We start from the raw sequence: 27,928 nt of genomic DNA, 5'->3' as shown, positions 1-27,928 counted from the left end.
TGAAAGCATCTGTTCATTTGGAATATGGAGAGGCTGAGCAAGTCTTCATATTGGATTCCTTTTTTCAGACACAGTAATGGCAAAAACAGCTGCTGAAAAACAGAGAGAGTACAGGGCGAGAAGGGATGCTGATCCGGCACGCAGGGAAAAGTACCTCAGGAGTGAGCGAGAGAGGTGGAGAAGAGATGTTCAGACAGGGAAAAAGAAGAAAATTGGTGACCTGTGTGAGAAGGCTCAGAGATGGAGGCGCAAGCAGTGGAGAGATGCCAAAGAACGACAGAAGAGGAGGTTTTTTAAATTTATTGCTACCCCTCCAGACAATTCCGAACCCAGTCTGATGGTGTTGCTGCAACCCTGAAGAGGATGACAGACAGACTGTTAAGTCAGGGTCAGGACGTCCCAGGCACATGGAAACTCATCAGGGCCCTTATCGAGGCCAGAATAGCCTTAAAAGCGAAGTGGTCGACAAAGCACTCGAGAGGCACTTGAGTCCATCAACAGTGAGGCTCCACCAGGTGACTTGTGACCAAGTCAATGAGCTGAACAATATTTCAGTAGTAACTGAAAGAGAGAGGGCTGGCTTGAGATTGATTTCAATTCACAAAAATTTGTGGGCCATTCTTAATGAATATATTACTCTGTATTTTTTTTTTTTTTGTATTATACTATTAGTTACTATGTAAACGAATTGTTAATATTTAGATAAATGAATGGATGAATGATTGAATCAATTAGTGTATATTTCACCAACGGTAGCCACTTCAACCCTGTTATCATTTTCAACCCTGTTGAATTGCATTCAACCCTGTTACTTTTGTTCCATCACTGTGTTTTTGTAATATTCTGTGTATTTAGTTTACTGTATCTGAGGTAATCAGTAAATTACGATATGTTATGCCTGGCTTTACTGAATATTTCTGTAGGATACTGAATCACGAGTTGAACTGAAACATTTTTAAAACATAATAATAATAATATAAATAACATTAAATGTAACTTTAGCCTGAGGTGGGGACATATTCCTTAGATCAGCAAAACATTTTCATGAAATAATGAGCATTCAAACAATCATAAAAATAAAAGTTGCATCATTAAATTTAAACTATTTACAACACAGGCTGAAAACCTTTATGAACACCGTGAAATTTGTGATCCTTTCTAATGAATGTTCATGTTTGATTTTCATAAAATACACATTTTGTTAATTAAATATAATGATTGTATTTGAAGAAACCAACACATTTTTTCCTACTACATGGCTGTTCATGATTTTTACACATCGCAAGCCATTCCATGATGGGGATCACAAGAGAAATGCATCAACATGAACAGGTGAGTCTAGCTGCTTTACTTAAACTTTAAAGGTCACTCTGACATATGAAGATTTCCTATCACTGCTCTCACAGTCATGGTTTTAAAACAATTCCTTTCTTTGCATCGTTTCATTTCCATTCTAAACATTCTTTCAGAGAGAACAGCGTTTTTAAATTCACATTAATATACTGCTTCAAGGTATAATGATATAGGTTTGGGAAAATTGTTGTAAAGGTAACAGGGTTGACTGTAACAGGGTTGACAGTTACACAGTTGAGTTAGACAGGTGAAGTTCATGACACTTAAATGTGGAGAGTTACATTGTACAAATACAGTTTTCAATCATCAGTTGTTTACTGTACAAAACGATAACAGGGTTGAAATAATAAAGTTGGTCCCTACTGAGAAACCTAACTTATATGAAAGACACGTCCTTGCAGAGTTTACTTCATGAACAGGTGATGTTGCGATATAGACAGAATTCTATGATCTTAAGCACATTTAAATAAAATAAAGAGAGTTATGATGGCAACAGGGTTGAAATACCTGGGGACACAACTTCAACCTAAATCTAATAATACATTAAGAAAAAGGGCATATTTCTAGCTTGTACTTATTTATATTTGTTTAAAATTAACGTGTAATTTCTAAGCTGGGGGGAAATGAACAGATTAAAAGTTCTAGTTTTCTTTGTTTACAAAAAATGTCTTTATTAATGCATAGTGAAAGTATTCTTTGTTAAAGTCCTTATTTGCACAGAAAAAAGCACCCATTTCTTTTCTTTTCTCTTTTTTTTTTTTTTTTTTTTTTTTGGTTTAAATTGGAAATAGCTTTTTACCAGAAATCTAACAACAGGCAGTAATATTTCTACATTTCTATGTTTGTTTCATGCATTTTTGAAATATAAAACTTGAAGTTTTAATGTTTGTACATTTTGTTTTCACAGCTATGTCAGATGCAAGTCCAGGGAGTTTTGAAAATAATCAATGTACAGGTAAGTTTAATAAATTTATCATAGACATTTAAAAATGTATGAGTTTAATTGATTACCATTTTACAAGTGGCAGTTTCCAGCTAAATCACCTGTGGTATTGCAGCTGTAGAGAAGGCTATTCTTGAGTCACAGGGAGAAATGGACTGGAAAATCAATCACCTGACTGCACTGGTTCAGTGTCTTGTGGGGAACAAGCACTTCGTGCCTCCACTGCAGATGGAGGATGAGGAAGAGGATTGTGTCTTTCCTCTATTGTCTATGGAGGATCTTGACCGCTTGGAGCAAAGACTTCTGGATAGAGGAACAATGCAAAAATTTGTAAGATTCGTTGTAATTATGCTACTAAAGAAGTGACCAAAATGACAGAAACATTTTTGGACAACTTTTATTCATAATCTATATTTAATTTCTGTTTTAGGTGAACAGATTGTCTGTTAGTGGAGGTCAAACTATGAAAAAGACCATATGGAGAATTTGCACCAAAGTTTTTGCTTCCAATGTGGCCAAACAGCTCAACTGGTGTGGACGGGGAGACAAGCGCGGCATAAGAAAAACAAATATCGGAGCACTAATAATAGGTATGTCCAAACGTAATGAAATACTTTTATGTATAGTGATATCATAGTGAAACATGTTTTGTTTGTTGTAATAATTACATATCTCACTCAAATCGCATGTGTATATTTTTTCATTTAAAAATATTCAAGGAATTTGCTCAACTTATTCTCACTCAAATGTTACAATTGCACACACATGCAGAGTCTGTTCTAGTTCAGTAATGCTATGTTCAGTAATAAATTAAAGTCAAAGGTTGTTTTCTTGGTAAACAAGTCTCTTTTTCTCTTTTCAACACACAGCTGCAGCTATGAGGAACAATGTCCTTCTGAGTCCCACAGAAGCAGAGGCAGAAAAGTGTATCAAAGATTACCTGCGTTTGGCTCCAGGGAGGACATCCTCCTAATCTGTTGTAAAAATGTCTGTTTTGTTTTATACATTTTATGCTTGTACAGAGAATGACTGTATTACATACTGTTATGTATTACATGCAACTTGAACTTGTTAAATAAATATTTAATAATTACTTGATCTGTTGTTCAGAAGTCAAAATGATTTAGAGTAGTTGGGATTAGGGTTGTTAACATGTCCAGTGTCAGGTTTTTTAAAATCAACATAAGGATTTTAAGAAAGTTGATTTAAAAAAAAGAAATCTTTAAGATTTTTTTTTTATTTTGCTTTAATTATTGTAAAAATTGTCTGAATCTAAATTAATCAGTGAATTCTAGTATTTTTTCCTCTTGGCATTATTGAATTTCTAGAATAAAGAATCATGTGGACAACATAAAATAACTGTTGGTACTCTGGGCCTGAGGTGGAAAAAGCAGTAACATTTTCATAAAATAAAGAACATTTCAAGCAAAAAAAACAAACAAATTCCCACCTCAAAAACTCAGGCACACAGGGCATCCATTCCTGAGAGTTTGTGCATAATAGTACCTTAAAAGTACATATTAATACATAAAGTGTACATATAAGTACCTAAATTGTACATTTTAGTGACAGTGACAACTTTTTTGTTTCTCAGTGCATCTCAGTTCCATTTTTTGGAATCAGAATCAAGATTTTAAGTAAAAATGTTCATAGTTTTGAGATTTTTTTGGAACCATTTTAAGTACCCTTTTACTTTAACTACTTTTAAACTGTCCTGCAGTGTGAAAAGTACAAATATGACATGTAATCCTTAAATTAATATGAAATGTCAGAAAATATGAAAAGACATAAATTACATGTCAGGTTACAGTGTAAAACCAAATGCATTCTGTAAATCTAGATATCTTGGCTATACTGTAAATGAAACCTACTCAGCAAACATTGATAAGAAAGATACTCAAGATTATCAGGAAACTGACAGGATGTGATGTTGCAGTAAGCAGCCAAAACCGTTTTGAGGAGAGGAAAAAGCTGACATGTGTAACATGTATAGAAACCATGTTTTCACCACACGTCGAAGCTGCGTCATGCACGGAATCACAACCGATCTGCCAGTTTGTGAGTTTCATACAAAAAGCTTTAGAGTGATCTTTTGTGCCACCCTGTGACTTGGCATGTGGCACTGCATTAAGAGTAAACACTGCCTGTTTATAAACGTGTTAAAATAAATGAAGGCTTCTATAATATTTCACTGTATGTGTATATATCATAATGTTTAGGGGTTTTTCAGTCTAGTTTGCCTTTTTTGGTCTTTCTTGAAATCACAGTAGTTTTGAGATGGGCTTTTGTTGGACTGGGTCAAATATTTGAGCACTTATGTGCCAAGTTATTTAAAGTATCAATGATATACTATTTTATATATATATATATATATATATATATATATATATATATATTAGTGCTGGGCAACGATTAATCGTGATTAATCGCATCCAAAATAAAAGTTTTTGTGTACATAATATATGTGTGTGTATTGTGTGTATTTATTATGTATATATGAATACACACCCATGTATGTATATATTTAAGAAAAATGTGTTATGATTATATATTAAATATATTTATATATCATATAAATTATATTAATAAATATATACATGTAAATACATGTAAATCTTTTCAAAATATATACTGTATGTGTGTGTCTTTATATACACATAATAAATATACACAGTACACACAGATATATTATATAAACAAAAACTTTTTGGATGCGATTAATCGCGATTAATCGCTGCCCAGCACTAATATATATATATATATATATATATATATATATATATATATATTTCTTTTACTACAATAACTAACACTGAAATAAAATTAATAATAAAAAAAACTATAGAAATATAAAAAAAATATATATATATATATATATATATATATATATATATATACTATTTTATATATATATATATATATATATATATATATATTATTTTTCTGATTTTATTTTTAAAATATTTCTATATTTTTTTTTATAAATTTTATTTCAGTGTTAGTGTTAGTTATTGTAGTAAAAAATAAATAAATGAAACTTGGGAAATAAATAAATAAAATAAAATAATAAATATTGCTTTGGCAACTAGCTGAAATAAAATGTTTTTAAAATATTTAATTTCAGTTTATTAACTTATTTTTTATGATTTTAGTTAATGACAATAACTTTGGTGTAAATTCACAAATGCATCATATAAAACAGTAAAGGTGTTTTAAACCATTACTTTCTACTTCTGTGAAATGGCTCAATATTTGGTTAAAATATTAAATACTTTTATTAATATATGTAATCTCTCTCTTCCCTGGCCGCATTTAGATGACGACTCTCAGCTGTCAGTGGCAGGGGTCCAAAAGCAGGTGCGTCCGAGACGTAAGGACCTGAACCTGTATGAAGAATACAAACGCAGCCGGACTCTGAGAGGCCGCAACACGAACCGAGGTCGTAGTACAAACCGACGGCGTGAGCTGGAGCAGACTCTACCGCAGGCTCTTCTTGCAGACTTGGTAAGGGAACGAAGGGAAAAGACTCGTCTTCGAGTGGCCCGCTGGCGTGCCAAACGCAAATTACAAGCCTGTCTGATGGCCTCGCAGGCTGCGCAGTTTAGCGGCGCTCCTGTGCAGACTTCACCTGCCCAGCGCGGCGGCCTGATCTCCACCCGCAGGCGAGGCGGAGCGATGGCGCAGCGGGGTGGGCTTGGAATGAGAAGGGGACTGTCAGAGACTGGCACATATAACCTGCTGCTGCAGCTGGGGCCCGGTCCTACTCAATCAGCTTCGACACGCGGCATGAATGAGGGTCTGATGCCGTCTGGACCCTCAGCAATATCACAGCATAGAACCACTGCAACGAGATCAACTTATCAATGATGCAGCGTTTACTTACTGCTGGAAACTCACGCTAGGCTGTTGTCATCTTAATGGTTAACAAAGTGATATTTTTCGAAGTGAGGCACTTTTACTATAAACTTACACTGATCTGTGCAAACCTTGTATACAACAAAAATTGTGCTACTCAAAAACACATTAATGTTTACTTTTACCTAGGGCTGGGAAATTTTTCCGAATTTATCGATTAATTCGAATTTAAAGTTTTGTCATCGTTTTTAAAAATTTTTTTATATAAATCTCGATTTTGAATAGAAATACCAAACATTAGAACAAAAAAAAAAAAAAAACATGCAAAAGCAGCGCAATCGAATTAAAAACCTGTGAAGAACTACAACTTTGTCTGATATTTCATGTTTGCATCACAGTGACAGGCTGAAAGCTGCTGTTCATTGTTTTTACAGAACATTTATAGTTAATAATAATCTACTGGTGTTATACCTTCAGTCATTTTTTGAATAACCTTGACTTTCAAGAATTTAAGCATTTTTAAAAAAGAATTTTATTTCTGAATATATATGTATAAGACAAGTTTGTACAAGATATAGTTGTAGATCATGCATCTTTTCTGCACAGATATTTAAAAAGACGATTTGTTTAACATTTACATCATGTTGACAACTTCACATGTGTGGTGCATTTTGAATAGAATTTTCTTTAACTAGAGGGTTAATAAAGAAAAGGTTTACTTGAATCATGTTGTAGTTGCATTTCCATGTTGACTAGTTAAAAATGGCAAAAATTGAGAATCGGTCAAAAGAAACTAATTTTATTATTTGTGTATCGCCCAGCGCTACTTTTACCTTTGCAAACTGAATCCAAATGGAGTAAAATTAAACTGTTTGGTTATTTAGTAACATTAAACAACTGAAATAGCACTATAAAATGCATTCTAAAGTCAACTGAGCTGAATAACATGTAAACTAAAAGGTACAAAAATATTATTCAACGATATTGTGGTCATCGGTGAAGAAACTGCTCTGCACACAGCGGAAACTGATATTTGTCCTAGAAAACAGTGTTAGCATGACTGCGCTGGTTATGCTGGCTCACGTGCTTGAAATGTTTTTCATCTCTATGTTTGACTGCAGTGTTCAGGGTGGTTTGAAATACTAACTTGGTTCATTCATTAAAATATACCTTCGTGTTCATTTTTGTAGTCTAAATTTTTCTAGCAAACAGCACTGTTGGCAATAACCGAACTGACATTCGTTTGTATGCCAGTGCTTTCTGAATGAGTACACATTGTAAAATTGCTGTATAAGCTGAAATGTGTGTTCGATTTTGAGTAGACAAATGTGGTTTAACAGAAAAAGCGGTGAATACTGTTTATAGTTTCTGGAAATTAGTCTCTGTTTTGGTGGCTGATGTAATGGTATGTTTTGGTATGAAAAGGTATGGAATATTTTTCTGATAAAATTCTCATGAGTAGAGTTGGGGAAAACTGTAAACCAAGAGCCGTATCAGTTTTGGGTATTGATTCACACTTTTTTTGTTTTTAAACCACAGTGACTTCGAAAAAAAAAGTGCACATACGGTATTGTGATTCACTTACAGATATTAGTTTTGTTTTTTGTTTTTAAACCACAGTGACTTTGAAAAAAAAAAAGTGCACTTCTTCCATAATTCAGGAGTTGGAAGCTTTAAGGATCAAAAGGCACACTCAATAACTGAGATACTACATTAACATTTCAGACTTCATAAAGCTACATTTCTTACTTCATAAAGTACTACCAGTGCTACCGTTAAATTCAGTTTAATTAGTATTCTGAGAAATGACATGAAATTTCAATAAGCTGAGAATAAAACACTTTATAATTTTTAGATCAATTCTGGTATCAATATAAGGCAATACACAATATGTTTCACAAAGACTACGAATGAATGTTATTTTAACCCTTTGCAACAATCACAAATTTACATTACTCATGTACTCATTGGGGTTGTGGTCGCTTGTTTTATGTCACTATATTTACACAAATGATCATTTATGAGTTATTGCAATCGTTTTGAAAGTCACTTCATAATAATTTATATAGTTTCAAAGCTCTACAGTAGAACAAAGTCCAACTGTTTACAGTAGGTGGGATGTGATTTAATAAACATTTGTTTTCTACAGTTTTCATGTGCTATGTTCAGTGTTTTATGCTGTTTAAAGATGAATAAACATGTAATGTTGTGTGTAAGTATTACATTTGTTGGTGCACATTAAATAAAAGATTGTTCCTAAAATCAAAAAAGGTCTACCTGCAGAGCAAGCATTTAAATATGTGCGTCATTAAAGCAACAACAATAACAAGTTAAACACGTGCTGCTCATTTGTGTCCAGTTACCCATTGACTATCTTACTACTGATCGCCCCTGGTAGGGTGTAGAAGATAAGAACCAAGAACAAGGTCACAATCAGCAGCACCAGTCCGGCAATGATGTATTTCTTGTAGTTCCCCCAGATCAGGTGAAAGAAGCACTTGAAAGGATTCATAAACCAGGAGAAGGAAGTGTCTGGCCGACTAGAGAAAAGTTCAAGTTTGATATTAGAAATAATTCACAAACAGTATATAGTACATACGGTAGAACTACCTTAAACGCATATCATGTGCTGTAATTCAATTCAGTTTTTTTTATATTGGCCTATATGTTTTTAGTTTAATTGACAGTTCTCGTAATAATATGAAAAAAGTGTATTAGTCTCGTTACTTTGGTTTCTCTAGAGGCTCTGGCTCCTTGCGTGCACGTCCCACTGGATTTTTCTCTGCCTCTTCAGTTGTTACTAGATGAAACTCTGCTTCTACCTTCCCCTACAGAAAGAAAACAGTTTAAATACTACTTCTGTTAGGTCAGGTTTATGTAAATACAGTCTTGAACAATACCATACCTGCTATTGTTTTGTATAGAACAAATGAAAATGGATAACAATTACATTTAGAATAAATTAGTCAAAGGTTAGGTTTTGATTGTTATTGAGTGATTAATTCACAATTTTTCTTTCCGTGAAATAATTCAATTCACACACTGTGAGTTCTCCAGCTTTAATGAAGGGCCACCAGCCTTTGGAGCGTTTCTGCTGGAAGATAGAGATGTTCTCCGTGCTTTCTGTCAGCATTTCCATCTTACAAACTTTAGCTGATTTAGCTCCACGTGGAAACCCATGCAGGTCCAACTCCACTGAGCCTATGGACATAAAAATGACCTTCATGAATAACGTATAAATATCAAATATTTTGAGCTGAGTTTCTTAGGAATAATTGTATTTTTCTGCTACTGAGGGACTGTGAGCTCTATACAGCACAAGTATATATATCACAAATCCCATCAGGAGCGACAACAGAGCAGTTCTAGGGAGGACGTGATGCATATAAAACAGGTGTAAATGTAAGCATGTTAAGCAAAAGAGATTCTTACCCAGGAAGTCATCAGAAGAAAGCCTCTCAAAGTCCCACACCTGCATAACAAGGACTGCAGGGATCTTCTGTTCAGTTTTGTCCAGAGAGAGGATGCTTTCTCGCTTTTGTACCACCAGCACTTTCTCAGCCGGCAGGTAGTTAAAGGGGAACACAAAGCGCCAGTTAAAGTTACCCTCTCCAGTCAGAGAATTGTAATGGACATCAGTTTCCTGGCTGTCATCTTCAAGCCCCTTTAACCACCTGAAAAAAAAAAAAAGCATGAAATTTACCAGAATTTACAGTTAACTCTGATGTTCTCTGTTAAGAATATTAAACAGCATTCATTTTCAGAAAACTTCTCCTTTTGCAATGTCTGTACCACAATTCAAAAGTTTGGGGTCGGTAAGATTTTTTAATGTTTTTGAAAGAATCTCTTATGTTCACCAAGACTGCATTTATTTGGTCAAAAATAGACTAAACAGTAATATTGTGAAACGTCATTACAATTTAAAATAACTGTTTTCTGTTTGTTTTGGGTTTTTTTTTTTTATTTGAATGCAAGCTTGCCACAACACCAGCAGAAGCTATAATTATGAATGTGTCAGGGAAAAACAGTAAGGAGTCTGCATTAACGTTTTAATAATTCACTGATAAACAAGTGCTTTCTTTGTTCTCGGTTTAAGAGATGAAGTCGGTGACACTGACTCATCATCTCCGCAGTAGTGATGCGCCTGTATGCAGGTTTCATACATAATCTGAGAATATTTGTTTTCTATTTGAATTGGTTCATTTGAAAGTAGGCATTTCGCTCTCTATAGATATGTTTTTAATGTCTGTAAGGCAAAGATATACACCAGGGTGCCCAAACTCGGTTCTGGAGGGCTGGTGTCCTGCAGAGTTTAGCTCCAACCCTAATCAAACACACCTGAACCAGCTAATGAAGCTCTTACTAGGCATACTAGAGCTAAGTTGGAGCTAAACTCTGCAGGACGCTGGCCCTCCAGGACCGAGTTTGGGCACCCCTGATATACACGGAGTTTCGCGCTCAAGTTCACAGAGGCCGAGACGGCAGAAAGCGCATCCTGTTTGTTTTCATTATTTTACAAAAGCGTGTTTTGTTGTTATTGTGAGCGCACAGAAATAAACGAAGAGTCTTTACAGATTTGAAAGATGTATTACTCTTATCTGTATGACCAAAAATGAGGGAGTATTTTAAGAGCAAGCCTCCATCTGTCCTGTGGTGAGCTACTGTTCAGCTTCCGCACAGACACTTGAATAGCGGACATTTCTCTAGGTTAACATTAGATTGAGCGGCCATGTAAAGTTGCTAATACTTACATATTTCAGAGGATAAGCCATATTTGTGGTGGATGAATGATATGCGAGCGTTTGGATGTCCTGCCCGATGTACTGATGTACACAATGTACTGATGTACACAAAGACCAACCGTTAACGATCTGCGTGACTTCGCCTGTGGACTTTTTAATTAATTAATTTAATTTTTTTTTCTGCGACTAATAAAATTTTGGTCGACCAAGCCTCTTCTGGTTGACTAATGATTAGTCGACTATTAGGGGGCAGCCCTAGTAATTACCCTCATGTTGTTCCAAACTCGTAAGACCTTTGTTCATCTTTGGAACACAAATTAAAATATTTTTGACGAAATCCGAGAACAAAAAGTGTCAGGAAGCTCTCGAATTTCATCAAAAATATCTTAATTTGTGTTCCAAAGATGAATGAAGATCTAACAGGTTTGGAACGACATGAGGGTGAGTAATTAATGACAGAATTTTCATTTTTGGGTGAACTATCCCTTTAATATTTTTGTGGAAAATCTTTGATCAGTTCAATGCATTCTTGCTGAATAAAAGTATTAATTTCTTGAAAAAATAAATAAATAAAAAATCTTAGTAGTACATATTGGGAGACTTTTTCCTAAATAATTACATAATTAAAATTATAATAAATAATTAAAGATTGTCTATGTTTACAGTGATCCACTTACCCTTTGACGTAAATGTCACTTGACTGCTGTCCTGTTATGAAGTTGGTGTCCTCCAGTATTACATCTTCAGTGTTCCAGATAATGATCCTCAGCTCATACCTTTATAAAAAAACATAACATAAGATGCTGCAAACAAGTATTAAATTTACAGAACAACCTTATAAGATGGTTTTGTGAATCTTCACCTTACCCTTTGGGTTTGCGAGGGGAAATGTCCACAGGAGGGCCAGGATGAGGCATATCCATTGGAAAAATGTCCACCCACATCTGCAGATGACCCTGAGAAACATGCAAATGCACATTTATTAAAATTACATTCACTCCACTACCCATTCTCTATATGCAATGCAGTAACAAAGTAACATAAATATCTAAACAACACACATTACCTGGTCAATTCCTGGTTTGTCCTTGAGGTAGAGTGCGCGAGTTTCAATATGCTCTGGCACAAGTTTACAACTCCTATTGGGCATCTCAGGCCACCTGTGCAGCACCTTTAGAGCTAGGTGCTCGTACGACTCCACCATCTGATCTGTGAAACAGCAGCTTGTGGTACATTGCTCCTCTAATTATTAATTTACAATGTCATGATGTACGCCAAAAGAATGACCTACCTTCATCAGCAAATACAGTTTTCCCCGTAAAAACTTTGCTACCAATGGTAATACGTCCTGGAGAAAAGCGAGGGTTGTCCAGTCTGTTTTCTTTGCAAAGCTTAATCAACAGTTCTGTTGGCTTGATGCAGTCCCTCCATGCATTATAACCCTCACTAGGTCGCATAACATCATCAGTTGATGCATCAAAGGTGGGCATGAAACTAACTTGAGAAGATGAAAATCTTATGATATACAGTAAATACTCACATGGCATATTCAGCAGGCAGGCCGCATGTAGCCCGATGCCTGCTGTAAAAACGGTTCTCCAAATCAATCTGTGTTTCTCCAATCAAATCATCACCACCGATAGTGTCATAGTCATAGATGAGAATAGTTAGCAGCGACTCCTTGGGGAAAGTGGCTTGAAATTCAAAGGATCTGAACAGCAGAGGAAGATGAAGAGAGAATGGACCTCAAAGAAACATGGATTTAGTAATTCAAAGTGAATTTTTCAATCATTGTGCTTTTTTACCTTCCAAACACTGGGTTGAGCTGCTTTGGGATGTAATTGTCTCTGTCTTTGATCTCAGTTTTCCCAAGTTTCAGGACTATGTAAGGGTCTGCTTTGCCATCTGGGTCCGCAGGGTGCAGGTTGAAGGCCTAAAATGCACAAGAGAGAGACTTGACTGGATCCTGTTCCAGTCTGATGTATTCCATCAATATTCCAAAAATACGAAAGGCACTTACTGCAACTATGTACACACGGATAAGGACGTCCACTGCGGTGTTTGGAGGAATACCCTGGTTTATTTTATACTGCCCAGAATCCAAATATCCATCCTCCTCTTCATCATCCGTTTCAGGCAGCTTGTACAGACAAAACCTGCCCTGATGGCACAAACAGTGATGGGAATTCTGTGACCTGGGTCTTAAAAAGCCTCCTTGTATGTAATGGTACGTCAAGCGAAACCAACTTACCTTAAACTTCCCAACAAATCTGTCATCAGCAGAACTTTCTTCCTCATTGGCCTTTCCTCGATAGAGTTCGAAGGTTTTAACCCAGTCGTCAAAAGGCCCAAACTCAGCCTCCAGCTCTTTGTCATACACCTAGAGTGATTGACAAGTGAGACTGCACATCCATTTAATGGATAAATCTTCAATTAATGTATAGAAAATATTTGCAGGTAAACTAAGCATTGTAATGACACATTTTACCTGTAGTGTTGCAAGCCTGGGCTGTTCTATCACACTCTTGTAAATCACCTCCTTTTTCTTGTCCGTTTTTGAAGCTAAAGAAAAAAAAAAAACATCTTATCAAAATAACTTGCACAGTCTAAATGGCTTTTAATGGTAAACTGTTTTTAAGAGATTTATTTAATTAAAGAATCACATAAATATGCTTTTATCACTTCCACCAGCAGTTTTAGTGTATTACACAGCCAACACAAAATAACCAGCTGACAACTTCCCAACATACTGCCATTAACATGAAACCACTTGTTTTAGTTTTTTGGCATGCTAACCCTCACCAGACACAACACAGTTAATGCATTTATACACTGCAAATTACCGGTAGTAAACGATTATATCCCAAATGCTCAAATATCCGGGGTCAGTAAGATTTGTTTTTGAAAGAAATTAACACTTGTATTTAGCAAGGACACATTAAATTGACAGTAGAGACATTTATAATGTCAAATGCTCTTCTTTTGTACAGAGCCAACACATGATATGCAAAAAAAAAAAAAAAAAAAAATCAATCAATAAGCCCTGGGAACATTCTTTATTCGAGGCCACAATTTAATTAGAATCGGGAAACAAATGCTTAATTTATTTGATAAATATATTTCTCTATACTTTTGATAAACATACTTTGATAAATGTTTCTTAGGCACCAAGTCAGCATATTAAAAGGATTATGTGACTGAAGACAGGAGTAATGGCTGCTGAAAATTCAGCTTTAAAATACATTTTAAATTACATTAAAAGTAACCAATGTTGTAAATTATAATTATATTTAACATGATTATGGTTTAACTGTATTGCTGATCAAACAAATGCAGCTTTGGTGAGCATAAGAAACTTTCAAAAACATCAAAAAATCTTACAGACCCTAAACTTTTGAAAAGTAGTGTATGTGCACAAAACTCAGAAATAGAGGTGCAGATCTGGGTTCACTCGGATTGCAAAATGTTGTATGATCTCTTGTGTAAGCACCATTTACTTTAATTAAAATTTTAAATGAATATATAGACAATTTAATTCCATTCAAATGCACAGAGTTTGCATAGTGAACAAAACATTCTGCAATCCTGTTGACCGCAACAAAGAAAGAGGGCCATGCAATGGACAGGCTCCCAGTCATTCTTACCCAGACTGATCAATCCTTCGGAAATAATGTTCTCCAGAGGAGTTACTGAAATACATCATAACGTGATCATGTTTGACTAAAGCTGGAGCATGATTTGTCTGCATGATCTAAAGGACAAGACTGATTCTGGAATAAACTCAGATATCACTTACTGTTTTCAAAGAGCAGCGGAAATGGATTTTCTTTTTGCTTTGCATAAGAAAGAAGTTGTGGTACAAAACAACAAGTTAGGGAAAAAAACCCCAAGACGAATAGGATCAACTCCTGCTAACAAACTAGTTTGGAAGCTTACCACTTGGATTTTCTCCATTGATGCATAGTATTTCGACCACCAATCAATGACATTATCAGCAGACTCATCAGCTGTGGTGCGTTTCTTCCTTTTCGTAGACCTTCGTTTGCTCTTCTTCGACACCTGGCATTGATGAAGAGTTTTATAGGCATAGTAGGTTGGTAATGTGTGCATGTACTTATATGCTTCTACTTGCACACATGTGCTTTCAGGAATCAGAGACATAGATTAAATTCACTGTTTTAAATACATATTTGGTAATACTGCTGTTACTATGATGTTTTCTCAAATTTTTTAGTTTATTCAATTCAAAAAAACAAACCTTCTTGTCTTGGAAGTCTGGCTCAGTTTTAGGGCCAGGGGTGATTATTTCCTCCTGCTCTATGTCAATGGCGATCTCCTCATTGGGCGGCGGCACAACACTCTGCTGCAGAGACAGCTGGGCCACTACAGGCCAAGAACAAACCACACTTTTAATTAGATTTAGAGTAGACAATCATTTTTATTAATTGCTCAGTAGGTTTAGGGATTTAGAACAAACTGATAGATGTGTTTGAGCAGGGTTTGAACTAAATTTTGCAGATGCAAGATTAAGCATCCCTGCCCGAGGCCATCTGGGGTTATATATAATTGAGGGCTGGGCCCATAATATTTTCCTAAGACTTTAATTATTTCATGCTCAGTCTTGGGAAGGTTTCTTTGTTACCCTATCCACAATGTAATAAGTAGTGTAACTATTTCAATTACTTTATTAAAGGTAACTGATTACATTTGATAATAAATAGTTGGTACTGTTTTTTAAATCAAATCTTGGATTTAACAATGGCTTGGGGGAAAAAAACAGTTAATCTTAAAAAATAAAGCATATACATAAACCCAAATAGGAAATAAAACAGTTACTGAATAAGCTATTAAGTGTCCTAAACTCCTAAAACATTTATATCTCATATTTTAAGAGCAGTCACTGCGATTTATGAAAGAAATCAATGAAATCTGTATGTGGGTGTGTGTGAAAAAATTCAGATGTAACCCCCTTTGTAATCATTAACATTTTCATAAGTAACTGTAATTTATTTATACTTTTTTTTTGTTTTTTCTAAGTAGCTGTAACTGATTACAATTACATTTATTTTGTAATTAAATTACATAACTTAGTTACATGTAACTAGTTAGTCCCCAGCACTGCTCATGCTAGAGGAATAGGTTAGAGTTCGATTTTTCGTTGAAAAAATGTGACAGTGTTGTAAATTTTGTTACTGGGACTATGACGGCGTTACCTGCTATATTTCTGGGTTCTGGTTGGGGCTGTTGGATGGGCAAGGGGATGTGTTTGAATAAGGCCAGGTTGTTGATCATATGACTACCCACAAGTGTGCTCCGCCCAAAGGCCCTCCAGTCCACCACAGTGATAGTGAGAGGGGGGAGGAGGTATTCGTCTTCAGGCAACTCCTACAGACAGATAACAGCGGCCACAGACATGCTGAGATCAGCTGAACGCTAAGTGAATCACACGAACAGAGCATATATACACGTATGTACACGACACCCTACACTCTGTTATTGCAGCAGTCGACTTACCACATCAAAGGCATCCACAAGAATTGTGAAGTTCGGGTTTTTCTTGTAACTCTGTATCACTGAAGAGTTGACGCCTCCTCCTGCACACTTGATAAAAACTTGGGGCCGATCAACAGATAAAAGCTGAACCTTCTTTAGTTCTCTGAGGCCCCAGAACAAAACCTGCAGTGCACAAAAACAACAAACTCAAAAATACTTGTACTCATAGTACAGACAAAACACTAACAGTGTACACTGAAAAAATCTACATTTATTTAAAAAGAGTCAAAATGGTAGATCCATATTACAATTCTGTAATAGACATAACACTTCATTAAACATTACACATTTTTGAGCACAAATGTAGTAACACCTAATAATAGTGAGACCTGGTATACACACTGTAGACCACAAGACTATTTCCAACTGCTACCATGCAGTTTTGTCTATATGTGTAAACAATGATCAGATAATGAATGGCATTTGAGAGATAGAGGAATTCACAACACTTTTGGGAAAAGATCTTTGATTAGAGATATGGTGGTTTGACATCAAACGAAAAAGCTCTGAGTAGCAAAGGTTTCAGAACAAGATGACACATGAAAGATGTAAATACATCTAGCAGAAAGCAAATTCAAATGCCAAAATTCAAAAGCAAAAATGTGTTGCATTTATAGGAATTGCCCTGAATAGGTTTATAGAATGCAATGATGCAGTTGAACCTCAGTCATTTAAATCTATATTGTATGCATGTACACTGCTGTTCAAAAGTTTGGGATCAGTAAGATCTTTAATGTTTTTAATGCACATTAAGGCTGTATTTATTTGATCAAAAATACAGAAAAACCCCCCCCAGTAATATAGTGAAATATTACCGCAATTTGTAATATTGCTTTTCTATTTATTTAATATACTTTAAAATATAACTTATTTCTGCGATGCAGTGCTGAATATTCATCAGCCATTACTCCAGTCTTCAGTGTCACTTGATCCTTCAGAAATCATTCTAATATGCTGATTTATTATCATCATTATTTTTTTGGAACCTGTGATCCTTTTTTGTTTGATTTGTTTGATGAATAAAAAGTTAAAAAGCATTCATTCAAAATAGAAATCTTTACTATCACTTTTTATCCATTTAACACATCCTTTCTGAATAAAAGTATTAATTTCTTTAAAAAAAAAGAAAGAAAAAATGTACTGACCCCAAACTTTTGAATAGTAGTGTATATTGTAACACAAAATCTTGAATAAATGCTGTTCTTTTTAACTTTTATTTATCAAAGAATCCCGAAAAAAAGTATCACAGGTCACAAAATTCCAGTTCTCTTCTATATACTTGATCAAATAAATACAGCCTTGATAAGCATTCAAAATCTTACTGATGCCAAACTTTTGAACGGCACTGTATGTATATATGTATGTTTAAAAAAAATCCATATACAGTTTTAAACAGTAAATAAATAAATATAAATGATTTTCAAGAATGAATCTAAAAGAGAACACAAATATAGTCTTTACTGTCAATGTATGAAATGAAATGGCTGCAAACACACTAATCTCAAAATCTTCCTCACGCTATGCAGATTTTTACAACTGTCAGCTAAACTAGAGAGCAATGCAATGTGCCTTCATAAGAATGGTAATGAAGTGGTTTTTGCATTTAATATATAGACCATAAGTCACAGATTGTTCACCTCAATTCTGTACTTGCAGAGCACAGGTCGAATGTATGAGGGTACTGGGATAACCCCTCCATCCGGCTCATCTAAATCAGGAAGTGTGTGTTCTCCTGACTTTGAGATCTACAGGATCATGGGACAAGACAATTATACTATAAAGACAATTATATTATAAATGTTAGTAGAACATAAAAATAACTAATTATTATTTATAGCAGGTTAGGTATACATAGACATAGACATAATATTAATATTAATAAACAGCAGATTCAACCATGCACATCTGTACTGTAAATGCACATTACTGTCATGTGTTGTGTTTGTAAGGCTGGACCTGAATGAGTTCAAAGGCTCCCAGTATGTCTCCTCCAGACAGGCTGCCACAGAACAGAGGGCTGTACTGCAGCTGAGGAGGAGAGTATCGCTCATCTGACAGCCTGACTACAGGAACAGCCACTGTCGACCCCAGGTACTCTATACCCTGGAGAAAGCAAACCATCGCTTCAGCTCAAAATATTTAAGACAGATATTGCAAAGATGAAGAGAAACAATACAACATTCTGGTAACATTTTAGAATACTGTTCCATCATTAATGAATAACTAAACAAGAACATATGAGTAATGCAATATTAGCGCTCTAGTAACTACTAGTAACTAACAAGCAACTCTGATTAATGAATTAGTAAGTAATAGTGCTTAGTCGAATATGGTAGTTCACTATTAGCTAATCAGTAACTATTATTTTTTCCATACCTCCCCAAGAACTACTAAGAACTACTGTATACAGGTTGATAATTAATATGAATAATACATAATGCATAATTCATTCTAGAGTAAAGGTCATGGCAACCCACTAGTAATGACTCAAGTATTACCAAATTACTAATTATTTGGATCAGTATTCTAAAGTAAAGATCGTGATAACGCTCTAGTAATGACTGAAATCATTTTAAACTTTTAAGGTTTTTGTAAGGTTCTGGTTAGTAATTCATTTAGCTAGATTTGGTAACACTTAAATCATTACTAGTGGGTTACCGTGATCTTCACTTTAGAATACTGATCCAAATAATTAGTAATTTCTACAGAAGGATGTAGTAACACTTCAGTCATTACTATCCAGAACCTTACATATATCTCAAAAGCTCACAATGACGTCAGTCAATATTAGGAAGTTATGCTGATTTTCACTTTAGAATACTGATCCAAGTAATTAGTAGTTCATTTAGAAGGATTTGGTAATACTTGAGTCATTACTAGTGGGTTACCATGATCTTCATTTTAGAATTAATTATACATTATGCATAATTCACATTAATTATGAACCTGTATACAGTAGTTCTTAGGAGTTCTCAGGATATATGAAAAAATTGTAGTTATTGGTTAGCTAATAGTGAACTACCAGTTTCAACTGAGCGCTATTACTTAATAAATCATAAATCAGAGTTTCTTGTTACTTAATAGTAGTTACTGCAATGTTAATAGTGCATTAGTCAGTTGTTTTTGTGTAGTTATTCATTAACGACGGAACAGTATTCTGAAGTGTTACCAACTTTCTTTTTCAGCTGCATGTAATCCACACTAGGACAAGAGCTAGTCTGCATACTGCATAAGTGAATGTATTTTCCTCACCACTGCATCATCATCATACACTTCAATCACAACAAGCGGTGGCTCCTGGACTATTTCATAAAGCCCTCCACATAGACACACATTATTTATCAGGATCAGCTGGTTCCATGTGGGAGTCAATGTTTGCTTGATGATCTAAAAAAAATTACAATGTGAACAAATATCAATTACCTTTTCACATAATAAGATCATTTGCTTTGTGGTAATTATATCATTTGTGGCTAATTATACAAAACCATGTATATGTAAAATACTTTTCCATACATTTTCTAAAATGTAATTTGACAACTGATTCACTGAACTATACTTCAAAACCTGGATATAATAATACCATTATATACAGTATGTGACCCTGGACCACAAAACCAGTCTTAAGTCGCTGGGGTATATTTGTAGCAATAGCCAAAAATACATTGTATGGATCAAAATTATCCATTTTTCTTTTATGCCAAAAATCATTAGGATATTAAGTATAGATCATGTTCCATGAAGATTTTTTGTACATTTCTTACTGTAAATGTATCAAAACCTAATTTTTGATTATTAATATGCATTGCTAAGAACTTCATTTGGATAACTTTAAAGGCGATTTTCTCAATATTTAGATTTTTTTGCACCCTCAGATTCCAGATTTTCAAATAGTTGTATCTCGGCCAAATTTTGTCCGATCCTAACAAACCATACATCAATGAAAAGCTTATTTATCAGCTTTTAGATGATGTATAAATCTCAATTTCGAAAAATTGACACTTAAGACTGGTTTTGTTGTCCAGGGTCACATATTATATTATATTATATATACAGTATATATATATATATATGTGTGTAGACATATTACTGCAGTATTTGCACTTCTGGATCTGTACTTTTAAAAATTTAAGTCTAATTTAAACTCAACTAGTGAAAGAATATTCAAATACAGAATACACTAGGGCAGTTAGCAGCATAATCCATTGGATTTTTTTGTCTAGAATATCATCACAGAAACTCATGCTTACACCAGTGCTTTGGCTATTGGACAGAAAAGACACCCATGCAAAAGGGTCCGAGAGGCCAGTGTTGTCTGCTGCAATGAGACCACGAGCCTGGTACATATGAGCCCTCAGCTGGAACAAGTGCTGCTCTGCAAACCACCAACAAACAGGGTCAAACAGCAAAACAACATGCAAATCATGCAAAAAAAAAAACCACAACACAGAGGGCTGAGCAGTCTTGCCTGTGTAAAGTAAATAATCAGGAGGAGGGCCAGTCCTGTCCTCAGATGAGATGCCTTCCAGTTTAAAGCCTGATGGGAGATTGTCCAAAATGTGGGATGAATCTCTGCTAGTTCCCAGCCATAAATACACATCAAGTTTAGCCTGGACTGTCCACCCTGGTCCACGCTTGCCTGGAGGCTGAAAGACACGTTTCCTTTTAAAGGTTACAGGAGAAGTGCTGACAAAAGGTATGTAGCATTTGTCAGTTTTCTATTTGATTTCAGAGTTCAGACCTTAAGGAACAGGGTCTTGATCTTCCCACAGTCTCGGCCTCTCTGCTCTGGGCTTTGTGAGAAGAGCAGATGACGAGCAGGGATTCTGGCAAATGCCAGACGCTTGTTATTACTGACCAGACACACAAACACATCTGGTAAAGTGTGTTGAGGCTGAGAAAGGCATGAGATGAAGATAAATATTAGTAATGATAGAGACTTACATTATACGTATAAGAGTTCAAGGATGTGCATATAACAATGACACAAAATAACAACCTCTTCCACGAGGAATCTCAGTTTCTTTTTAATTTTCTGGGCTTCCAGCATCATCTCTTTTACAGTCAAAGATCTCCTCTTGGGCTCAAGGAGTCCTCCTGCTACTTCTGTCATACTCTCCTGAATTGCAGCAAAGAAAACCAAGTCAAAAGTTCAAATACACTTCAGAGAATTTACTTTCTCGTGATCCTAAACACTTCTTTAAATTGAACCTACAAATTCATTTCTTTACAAATTTTATATTTTGGTTGTGAAAAGAATGAGTTGGACTAGACTGTGGAGGAAAAGCAGCAATGAGCAATAATTCACAGTCATACAAGAAGAGTAAAAGACAGAGGGTTAAGTCTGAAGTTATACGGATAGAGGTCTTTAAAAAATGAGACCGTGCACAGAAGAGACCCACCAGCTCCTGTTTGCACAGAGTAAGCCTCTTTTTGTCCAGTAAGGTCAAGTTGCTTCCCTTCACCTTCTTTTCAGCAAAAGCAATAAACTCACTGCAGTAAACACACCATTACATCCAGCAAAAACATGATTAGGACACAGTTTTAGAATTTCATTAAAGAGAGCACATTAAAGGGATAGGTCACCCACAAATTAAAATTCTATCATTATGTTCTCATGTTCTTCCATAACTGTCCCTTTCATCTGTGGAACACAAAAGAAGAATGTCCCAATTGTTTTTGTCCATACAATGAAAGTCAATGGGGACATTGGACCCTAAAGACTTTTATTGTATGGACTAAAAATATATATTTTTTTAAATGGACCACGGACAAAAGAAAGTTGAAACAACATAAAGGTGAGTAAATAATGACAGAATTTTCATTTTTGGGTGAACAGACCTTTTATACAGTTCATGAATAATACATTTTCTTTAATCCTGAGAAATAAAACACCTGGTTTTGCTATAAAAACACTTTCAAGTCAAGTCAAGTCACCTTTATTTATATAGCGCTTTTACAATACAGATTGTGTCAAAGCACTTAACAGTATCAAATTGGAGGATAGAGTGTCAGTAATGTGTAATGATAAGATTAAACACTCAATTTTCAATTTTCAGTTAAAGGCATTTCATTATTGAATTCAGAGATGTCATTGTCTAGCTCAGTTTAGTTTAAATAGTATCTGTGCAATCAAATCAGCGATAATCGCTAGAAATTAAGTGTAAATTAAGTTGCCCAACTGAGCAAGCCAGAGGCGACAGCGGCAAGGAACCAAAACTCCCTCTGAGACAGAATGGAGAAAAAAAAAACCTTGGGAGAAACCAGGCTCAGTCGGGGGGCCAGTTCTCCTCTGACCAGACGAAACCCGCAGTTCAAAAGTTTATATTTCTATTTTAATTTTGTTACAATTTCTAACAATAGTAGTATTATGTAGTTAGGTATTTTATTATATTTTAGTTATTTTTCAGAATGCAGAACCGTGACACAAAAGTGAAAACTAACACAACAGTGACACCTTTGGGTGTTCAGAAATATGTTTCACCCTGTCACATTTGTAATGTATTTGAACATGAAACTTTACTAACATTGAAAAAAAAAACCGATGTTATGACCCTATTAATGGTAAAGAGCTTTTGTTCTGGTATCACTGAATATCTCCATTAACTCGCTATGGTCAGTAGACTTACTGTACCTGGCATCTCTTCTAAATTCCCGAAGAACATGATGCATGAGAGTCCCGGCTTCTGGAGACAACATTTTATCCAATTCTGCCACCTTAGTGACTCCATCCTCCTGATAAACATTAAATGAAAAGAATCACATGAACTACTAGCTGATTACATGGTTATGTAATAAAACACTACTGGGTTCACGTCACATACAAACATCAGTGCAATTGTGTCCAGCATGTTGGCGTGATGGAGTCGGTACGCTCGATCCTCCCAGCTGCTGTAAATATACACACAGGGCTTCTGCGCTCCAATGGGAAAGTGCATGTAGTGCCTGCACAAACAAGATAATGGGTCCAAGTCATGACTAAGGTATTTTCCATTATTTAATGAAAATATAAACTAGTGTTGTAAGCACCTCTGTGCATCTCCAAAAAGAGGTCTTTCTGGTGTTGTAGTAGATTTGCACGGCATTGTTGCTGCAGTGTCCAACAGAGGAGTGGTCACTGACACATCTTCAAGCTTTTTCTTTGAAGGAGGCGGTGCAGTGCCATCAATTAAGTTCCCAAAGTTACCTGAATAAACAAGTACACATTTAAAGGGGGTCATATTATTTGTATAATCATATTAATGTTAGTTCTTCGGGTGTTTAATAAAAATGATATGTATTATGCCTTCATAAAAATCTTAAATATTTTCACACCCCCACTCCTAAAATCATATATCAATTTCATAATATTGACATTATCTGTTCAAAGACATTTAGTATGTACAGTAAAACGTTTAAGTAATTTTAACTACAAAAATGATCTGTGCTCCACAAATTGTGTGCAACCTTGTTACCACAATGTTTTTCTGTTACAAAGAACTGAACATTTCTAACAATTGTGACACTCTAAAAAAGCTTGACAAATTGAGTGTTAAATGTATTCAACGTTTCAGCCCTGTTACCAAATATGTTTTGTGGAAAAAAATGGCCATGAACAATTAAAAAATTATATTTTATTTTATTTTATGAGAGATTAAACCAATACTTGGTCTCTACTGAGTGACAGCTTAGTTGGATAAATATGCCTCTCTTTTATTGATCCATTCTATATTTTTTAAATTTAGTTAAAAAACATCAATGCTGTACATTTAGACATATACAACACTTGGAAACAGGGTTGGAAAAAAATGACAAACTTCACAAAAATAGGCTGAAAATAAAATATTCAATATTTAGTTTATCCTCATAAAGGCTGACTATGAATATTAATCATTAAATCATTAACTCCACCACGACCATAAAAAAAAAAAAAAAAAAAGAAACTTTTAGACTTTCAGAGTTTCAGACCCTATTTTGAGCCTATAATTGCCATGTTTGATGCTGAATGTAAATCCTGTTATGTTTACCAATGGTGAACTCAAGGCTGACAGGTCTATCACCGATTCTTCTGTCAATCATGGAGGCCTCAAACACACAGCCAAAGAGCAGGAAGGTTTCCATGTCTTCATCATTTATCTAAATTAAAGTTAAACAATGACTTGGGTGGCTTTACAATATAATGGAAAGTTAGTGTAATGGAAAGAAAACGAGTAGAGTAAAAAGAAGAAAGACTGCTGCAAAACCTTCACCTTCTGTGGGGACTCCACTGGCATCACCTCAGGCCCTATAGTCTTGGACTTCTCTTCCTCTCCTCCAGCTCCAGTCCCAGTTTTGGGATCTTTCGCCCCTGCTTTTCCTCCCTTGGTATCTTTCAGACTGATTTTTGAGAGCAGGGATTTAGAGTCAGGAGCACCTCCAGACAGGATCTCCACACTCAGCTCTATGTAAACCCTGCCTCTGTAGGACACCCCCTCTCCAACACCCTCGTTCAGCTCCTGGCTGTCGTCCACCAATGTGGAATTACGAAGTGAACCATAGAGGTTGATCCATGCCGGTCCGAATGTGGGCAGGAAACCTTGAGAAGCGCAATGAAATACTCAATTATAGTATGCTAAAAACTACCGCAATTTGTTTGAAGATGGTACTCGGTTTGATATTTTTTGACATTTCTATGGTGTCCAAATACTTTTTGTGGCCACTATAATTCAAAGCATCATATACAGTATATATATTTTTTAACAATGTAATGAAATGGCGAACCATTATCTCCATCATTGTCATTTGAGATGGTGTGTAGATCAATGTAATGAGTCCCAATGGCCACATCATTCATGCTTCCCTCATCCAGAACCCGAATCTTCAGTCTTTGACACAGTGGAGGAAACATCTCCTTAAACACCACCTGCTCGTTCCACACTGGATCTGCTGTGCTCTTCTGAGTAGATGTCCTGCCCTTTCAAGCAGAAAATAAATAACGCAAGTATCACATTGTTATACAACCACAGTCACTAACCAGTATACCCTAATATTAACCATAACACTGAAATAGCATGCTACAAACAAACAAACTGCCAAAAAGCACTGACCGTTCATGCAAGTTGCAGAGAATAGAAGCAAGTCACATGACTTTTTAAACTTGATATGGCATCTTAAAAACGCGGCACTCCTGTGCGACAAAACTTTGACTAAGGATTAGTTATTTAGTACTAAGCATCATTTATATGTCAAATTCTGCCTGTTTATTGTTCTTTTTTTATCTTAACATGTCCTGCTCACATTAAACTGTTGTATAGCTGGAGGTACGTAATGCAACGAGTCCTCATTTTGTAACTTAGTTTGTTTGTAACAACATTGAAAACGACATAGTTTGTAATGACACGAGGGCAGTGTAGGTATTTTTAAAGGAAAACTATTAAAATAATTGTATTTATTTATTATTTTTTGTGATTGAAATATTACTTGAAATTGAAATGTTTGGTAATATTATAATAAAATAAAGTTAAAAATAATTATTAGATGAAAAACTTAAACTTAAAAAAATAAATTAAAAAAAATTAGAAATGCTAAATCAGTTAGAAAAAAACCTGAAGGGTTATATTAGTAAAACTGATGCGACTGCATAAAATAAAACTAATAAAAATGACAAAAACACAGTACAAAACTGCTAAAACCTCAATTAAAATGAAAACACAAAATAAATACTATAAATAATACTAAAATAACACTCATTGAGGGTAAATAATAATGGTTATTTTTGGTTAACTATCCCTTTAAGTGTGTTTGTTTTGTAATAAGCACTGAATTGTGAGCTTACAACTTGACCGAAGAATGACACCTCTACATAAGGATCTATGAGGGCTGTCGTGTCTCCAACAAAGGCTTTGGTCACATTGGCCATAATACTGGAGTTTATTCTGGGAAGACCTTCTGCACGGTACACTATCACGTAAAACCGAGCCCATGGCCGTTCAGGGTTTAAGCCTTCCGGAAGCAGGAGGTGTCTGGAGGAGGATAAAGGTTTTCAATATGATTTTCATGAGACACAAAGGAGATGTAGTGGCAGTTTATCAGAAAGGAAAGTCACTAATCTTTATTGTCTGATTAGTAAAGCAACAAAGCGTATAAATTATAAATGGTTTCTTCGATATCTGCCACCATGGCTGTCCAGAATAACAATCTTAAAAAGTAGGAGATGAGATTTACATTTAGTCATTTAGCAGACACTTTTATCCAAAGCGACTTACAAATGAGGACAATGGAAGCAATCAAAATCAACAAAAGAGCAATGATACGCAAGTGCTATAAGAAGACTCAGTTAGCCTAACACAGTAAGATTTGTATTTTTTATTACATTCAATCTTTAGTATGCCATAAAGCAAACTGAGAACTTACTTTTCTATCTGTTCTTCGGCATCACTGAACTTCTGGGACGGTGCTGCGACATCTCCCTTTCCTGACACACTGATATCACACTTCAGGTGACCTTTCACCCCTGTGCGGATGTCAGCGGGGTCTGTGAGCGTGGCCCATTTATTGATGAACTGATGGCCTGGCACAGCAAAATAAGATTTAGTGTTGCTTTACAAGTAGAAAAACCCAATAATCCAAATCTCAGATCTCTCTAGTTAAAGAAAAGATGTGACCAACTGCAAACCAAGTGTTTACCAGGCTGGGAGTAAACTGTCCCAACATCAATCTTGAAGGTTCCCACACAGTAGCTCTTCATGATCTTTGAGTGCATGACCTTTGGGAGAAGTGCACAAAAGTAAGCATTGCAGGTTACATCAAGAAAAACATTTTGTTTAGCCTAAGTACTTACGGATAGTTTGATGACTTTGTCAAAAAAGATGTCTTGATTGCAAAAGAAGTCAAACACGAAATACTGTTGGAACGAGAAGGACACAGTTGTTAAATTTTCGCCACTATCAGAAAGTGTCCATCAAAGACAGTACATTGTAAAAAATGGTAAAAAACTGTGAAAATGGTACAGTAAAAACCTGTTAAATGGTTAACGGTAAGTTCCCCTAATATATACGAGGAAAAACTAATAGACAATTTTAATTCAGTTTTTGGAAGTGAAAAAGAATGTAAAATTTACAGGGAAAAAAACGTAAATTGATGTAATGGTTGAAAACCATAATACCTAAAATGTTGCTACCGTATTTTTTAAGGTAGAATTCCGACAACCACAGCTGCCGGTTTTTTACCGTAAATTTTGTTTTACAGTGTATGATCACCTCGTTGTAAAAGGGAGCGTTGGTTCCTTCTTTCACAGACGTCTGTTTTTTCTCATCTCCAATTTCAATCACAACACTAGGGTCTATATTGTCCCCGACTAGCTGCCTAGCCTCTGTTATATTGATGGAGATCTTAGGAAGAACAGATTTTGACTTTCAATATTAAGAATATCAGCTTTATCATCTATAAACAAGAAATAACTGCAACTTTTACTCAAATTATATTGAATTCTACCTGGAAATGTTGTGGTTTGCCTTCACCTTCC

The 27,928-nt window shown here is 35.3% G+C and overlaps 2 protein-coding genes across 4 annotated transcripts in view; one reads left to right on the top strand and one right to left on the bottom strand.

Moving 5' to 3' along the window:
• Positions 1-8,428, top strand: part of si:ch211-67e16.4 (uncharacterized) — a 12,388-nt gene extending 3,960 nt beyond the window's left edge. Inside the window, exons 3-6 of one of the 3 annotated variants that reach the window (XM_058786476.1) lie at positions 2,261-2,308; positions 2,412-2,626; positions 2,727-2,886; positions 3,166-3,394. In XM_058786476.1, coding sequence (XP_058642459.1) covers positions 2,261-2,308; positions 2,412-2,626; positions 2,727-2,886; positions 3,166-3,269 — 527 coding nt within the window. In that variant the 3' untranslated portion in view covers positions 3,270-3,394. Of the gene's footprint in view, positions 1-68; positions 1,219-2,260; positions 2,309-2,411; positions 2,627-2,726; positions 2,887-3,165; positions 3,395-5,612 lie in introns of those variants that run through there. The other 2 variants (XM_058786475.1, XM_058786477.1) reach the window with 2 other exon arrangements.
• Positions 6,666-27,928, bottom strand: fer1l6 (fer-1 like family member 6). Its single transcript, XM_058786473.1, has 39 exons — positions 27,898-27,928; positions 27,663-27,794; positions 27,245-27,307; positions 27,091-27,169; positions 26,818-26,974; positions 26,240-26,426; positions 25,186-25,378; positions 24,675-25,000; positions 24,453-24,561; positions 23,476-23,632; positions 23,271-23,391; positions 23,081-23,181; positions 21,849-21,939; positions 21,446-21,565; positions 21,188-21,340; positions 20,915-21,092; positions 20,697-20,821; positions 19,699-19,833; positions 18,403-18,549; positions 18,084-18,191; positions 16,408-16,569; positions 16,107-16,278; positions 15,152-15,276; positions 14,830-14,952; positions 14,690-14,726; positions 14,538-14,582; positions 13,382-13,455; positions 13,145-13,273; positions 12,914-13,054; positions 12,699-12,826; positions 12,434-12,604; positions 12,185-12,339; positions 11,960-12,102; positions 11,761-11,849; positions 11,571-11,669; positions 9,584-9,825; positions 9,195-9,352; positions 8,879-8,979; positions 6,666-8,691 (listed from the first exon to the last, which is right to left on the bottom strand). The coding sequence occupies exons 4-39, from the start codon at positions 27,164-27,166 to the stop codon at positions 8,511-8,513; spliced, it is 4,959 nt and encodes a 1,652-aa protein (XP_058642456.1). The 5' UTR covers positions 27,167-27,169; positions 27,245-27,307; positions 27,663-27,794; positions 27,898-27,928; the 3' UTR covers positions 6,666-8,510.

This window comes from Onychostoma macrolepis, chromosome 09 (genome assembly GCF_012432095.1).
Source record: "Onychostoma macrolepis isolate SWU-2019 chromosome 09, ASM1243209v1, whole genome shotgun sequence".
Taxonomy (NCBI): Eukaryota; Metazoa; Chordata; class Actinopteri; order Cypriniformes; family Cyprinidae; genus Onychostoma; species Onychostoma macrolepis.
This window is presented reverse-complemented; position numbering and strand designations above follow the sequence as displayed.

Bases quoted from the DNA above. Each gene is read 5' to 3' on its own strand.
- fer1l6 (XM_058786473.1), bottom strand. From the start codon at position 27,166: ATGCACTCAAAGATCATGAAGAGCTACTGTGTGGGAACCTTCAAGATT. The intron at 21,341-21,445 runs GTTGTTATTTTG...TGCCTTTCTCAG, and splicing joins TGAGATTCCTCGTGGAAGAG to CCTCAACACACTTTACCAGA. The intron at 8,980-9,194 runs GTGTGTGAATTG...TTCTTTCTGTAG, and splicing joins TTAAAGCTGGAGAACTCACA to GGGAAGGTAGAAGCAGAGTT.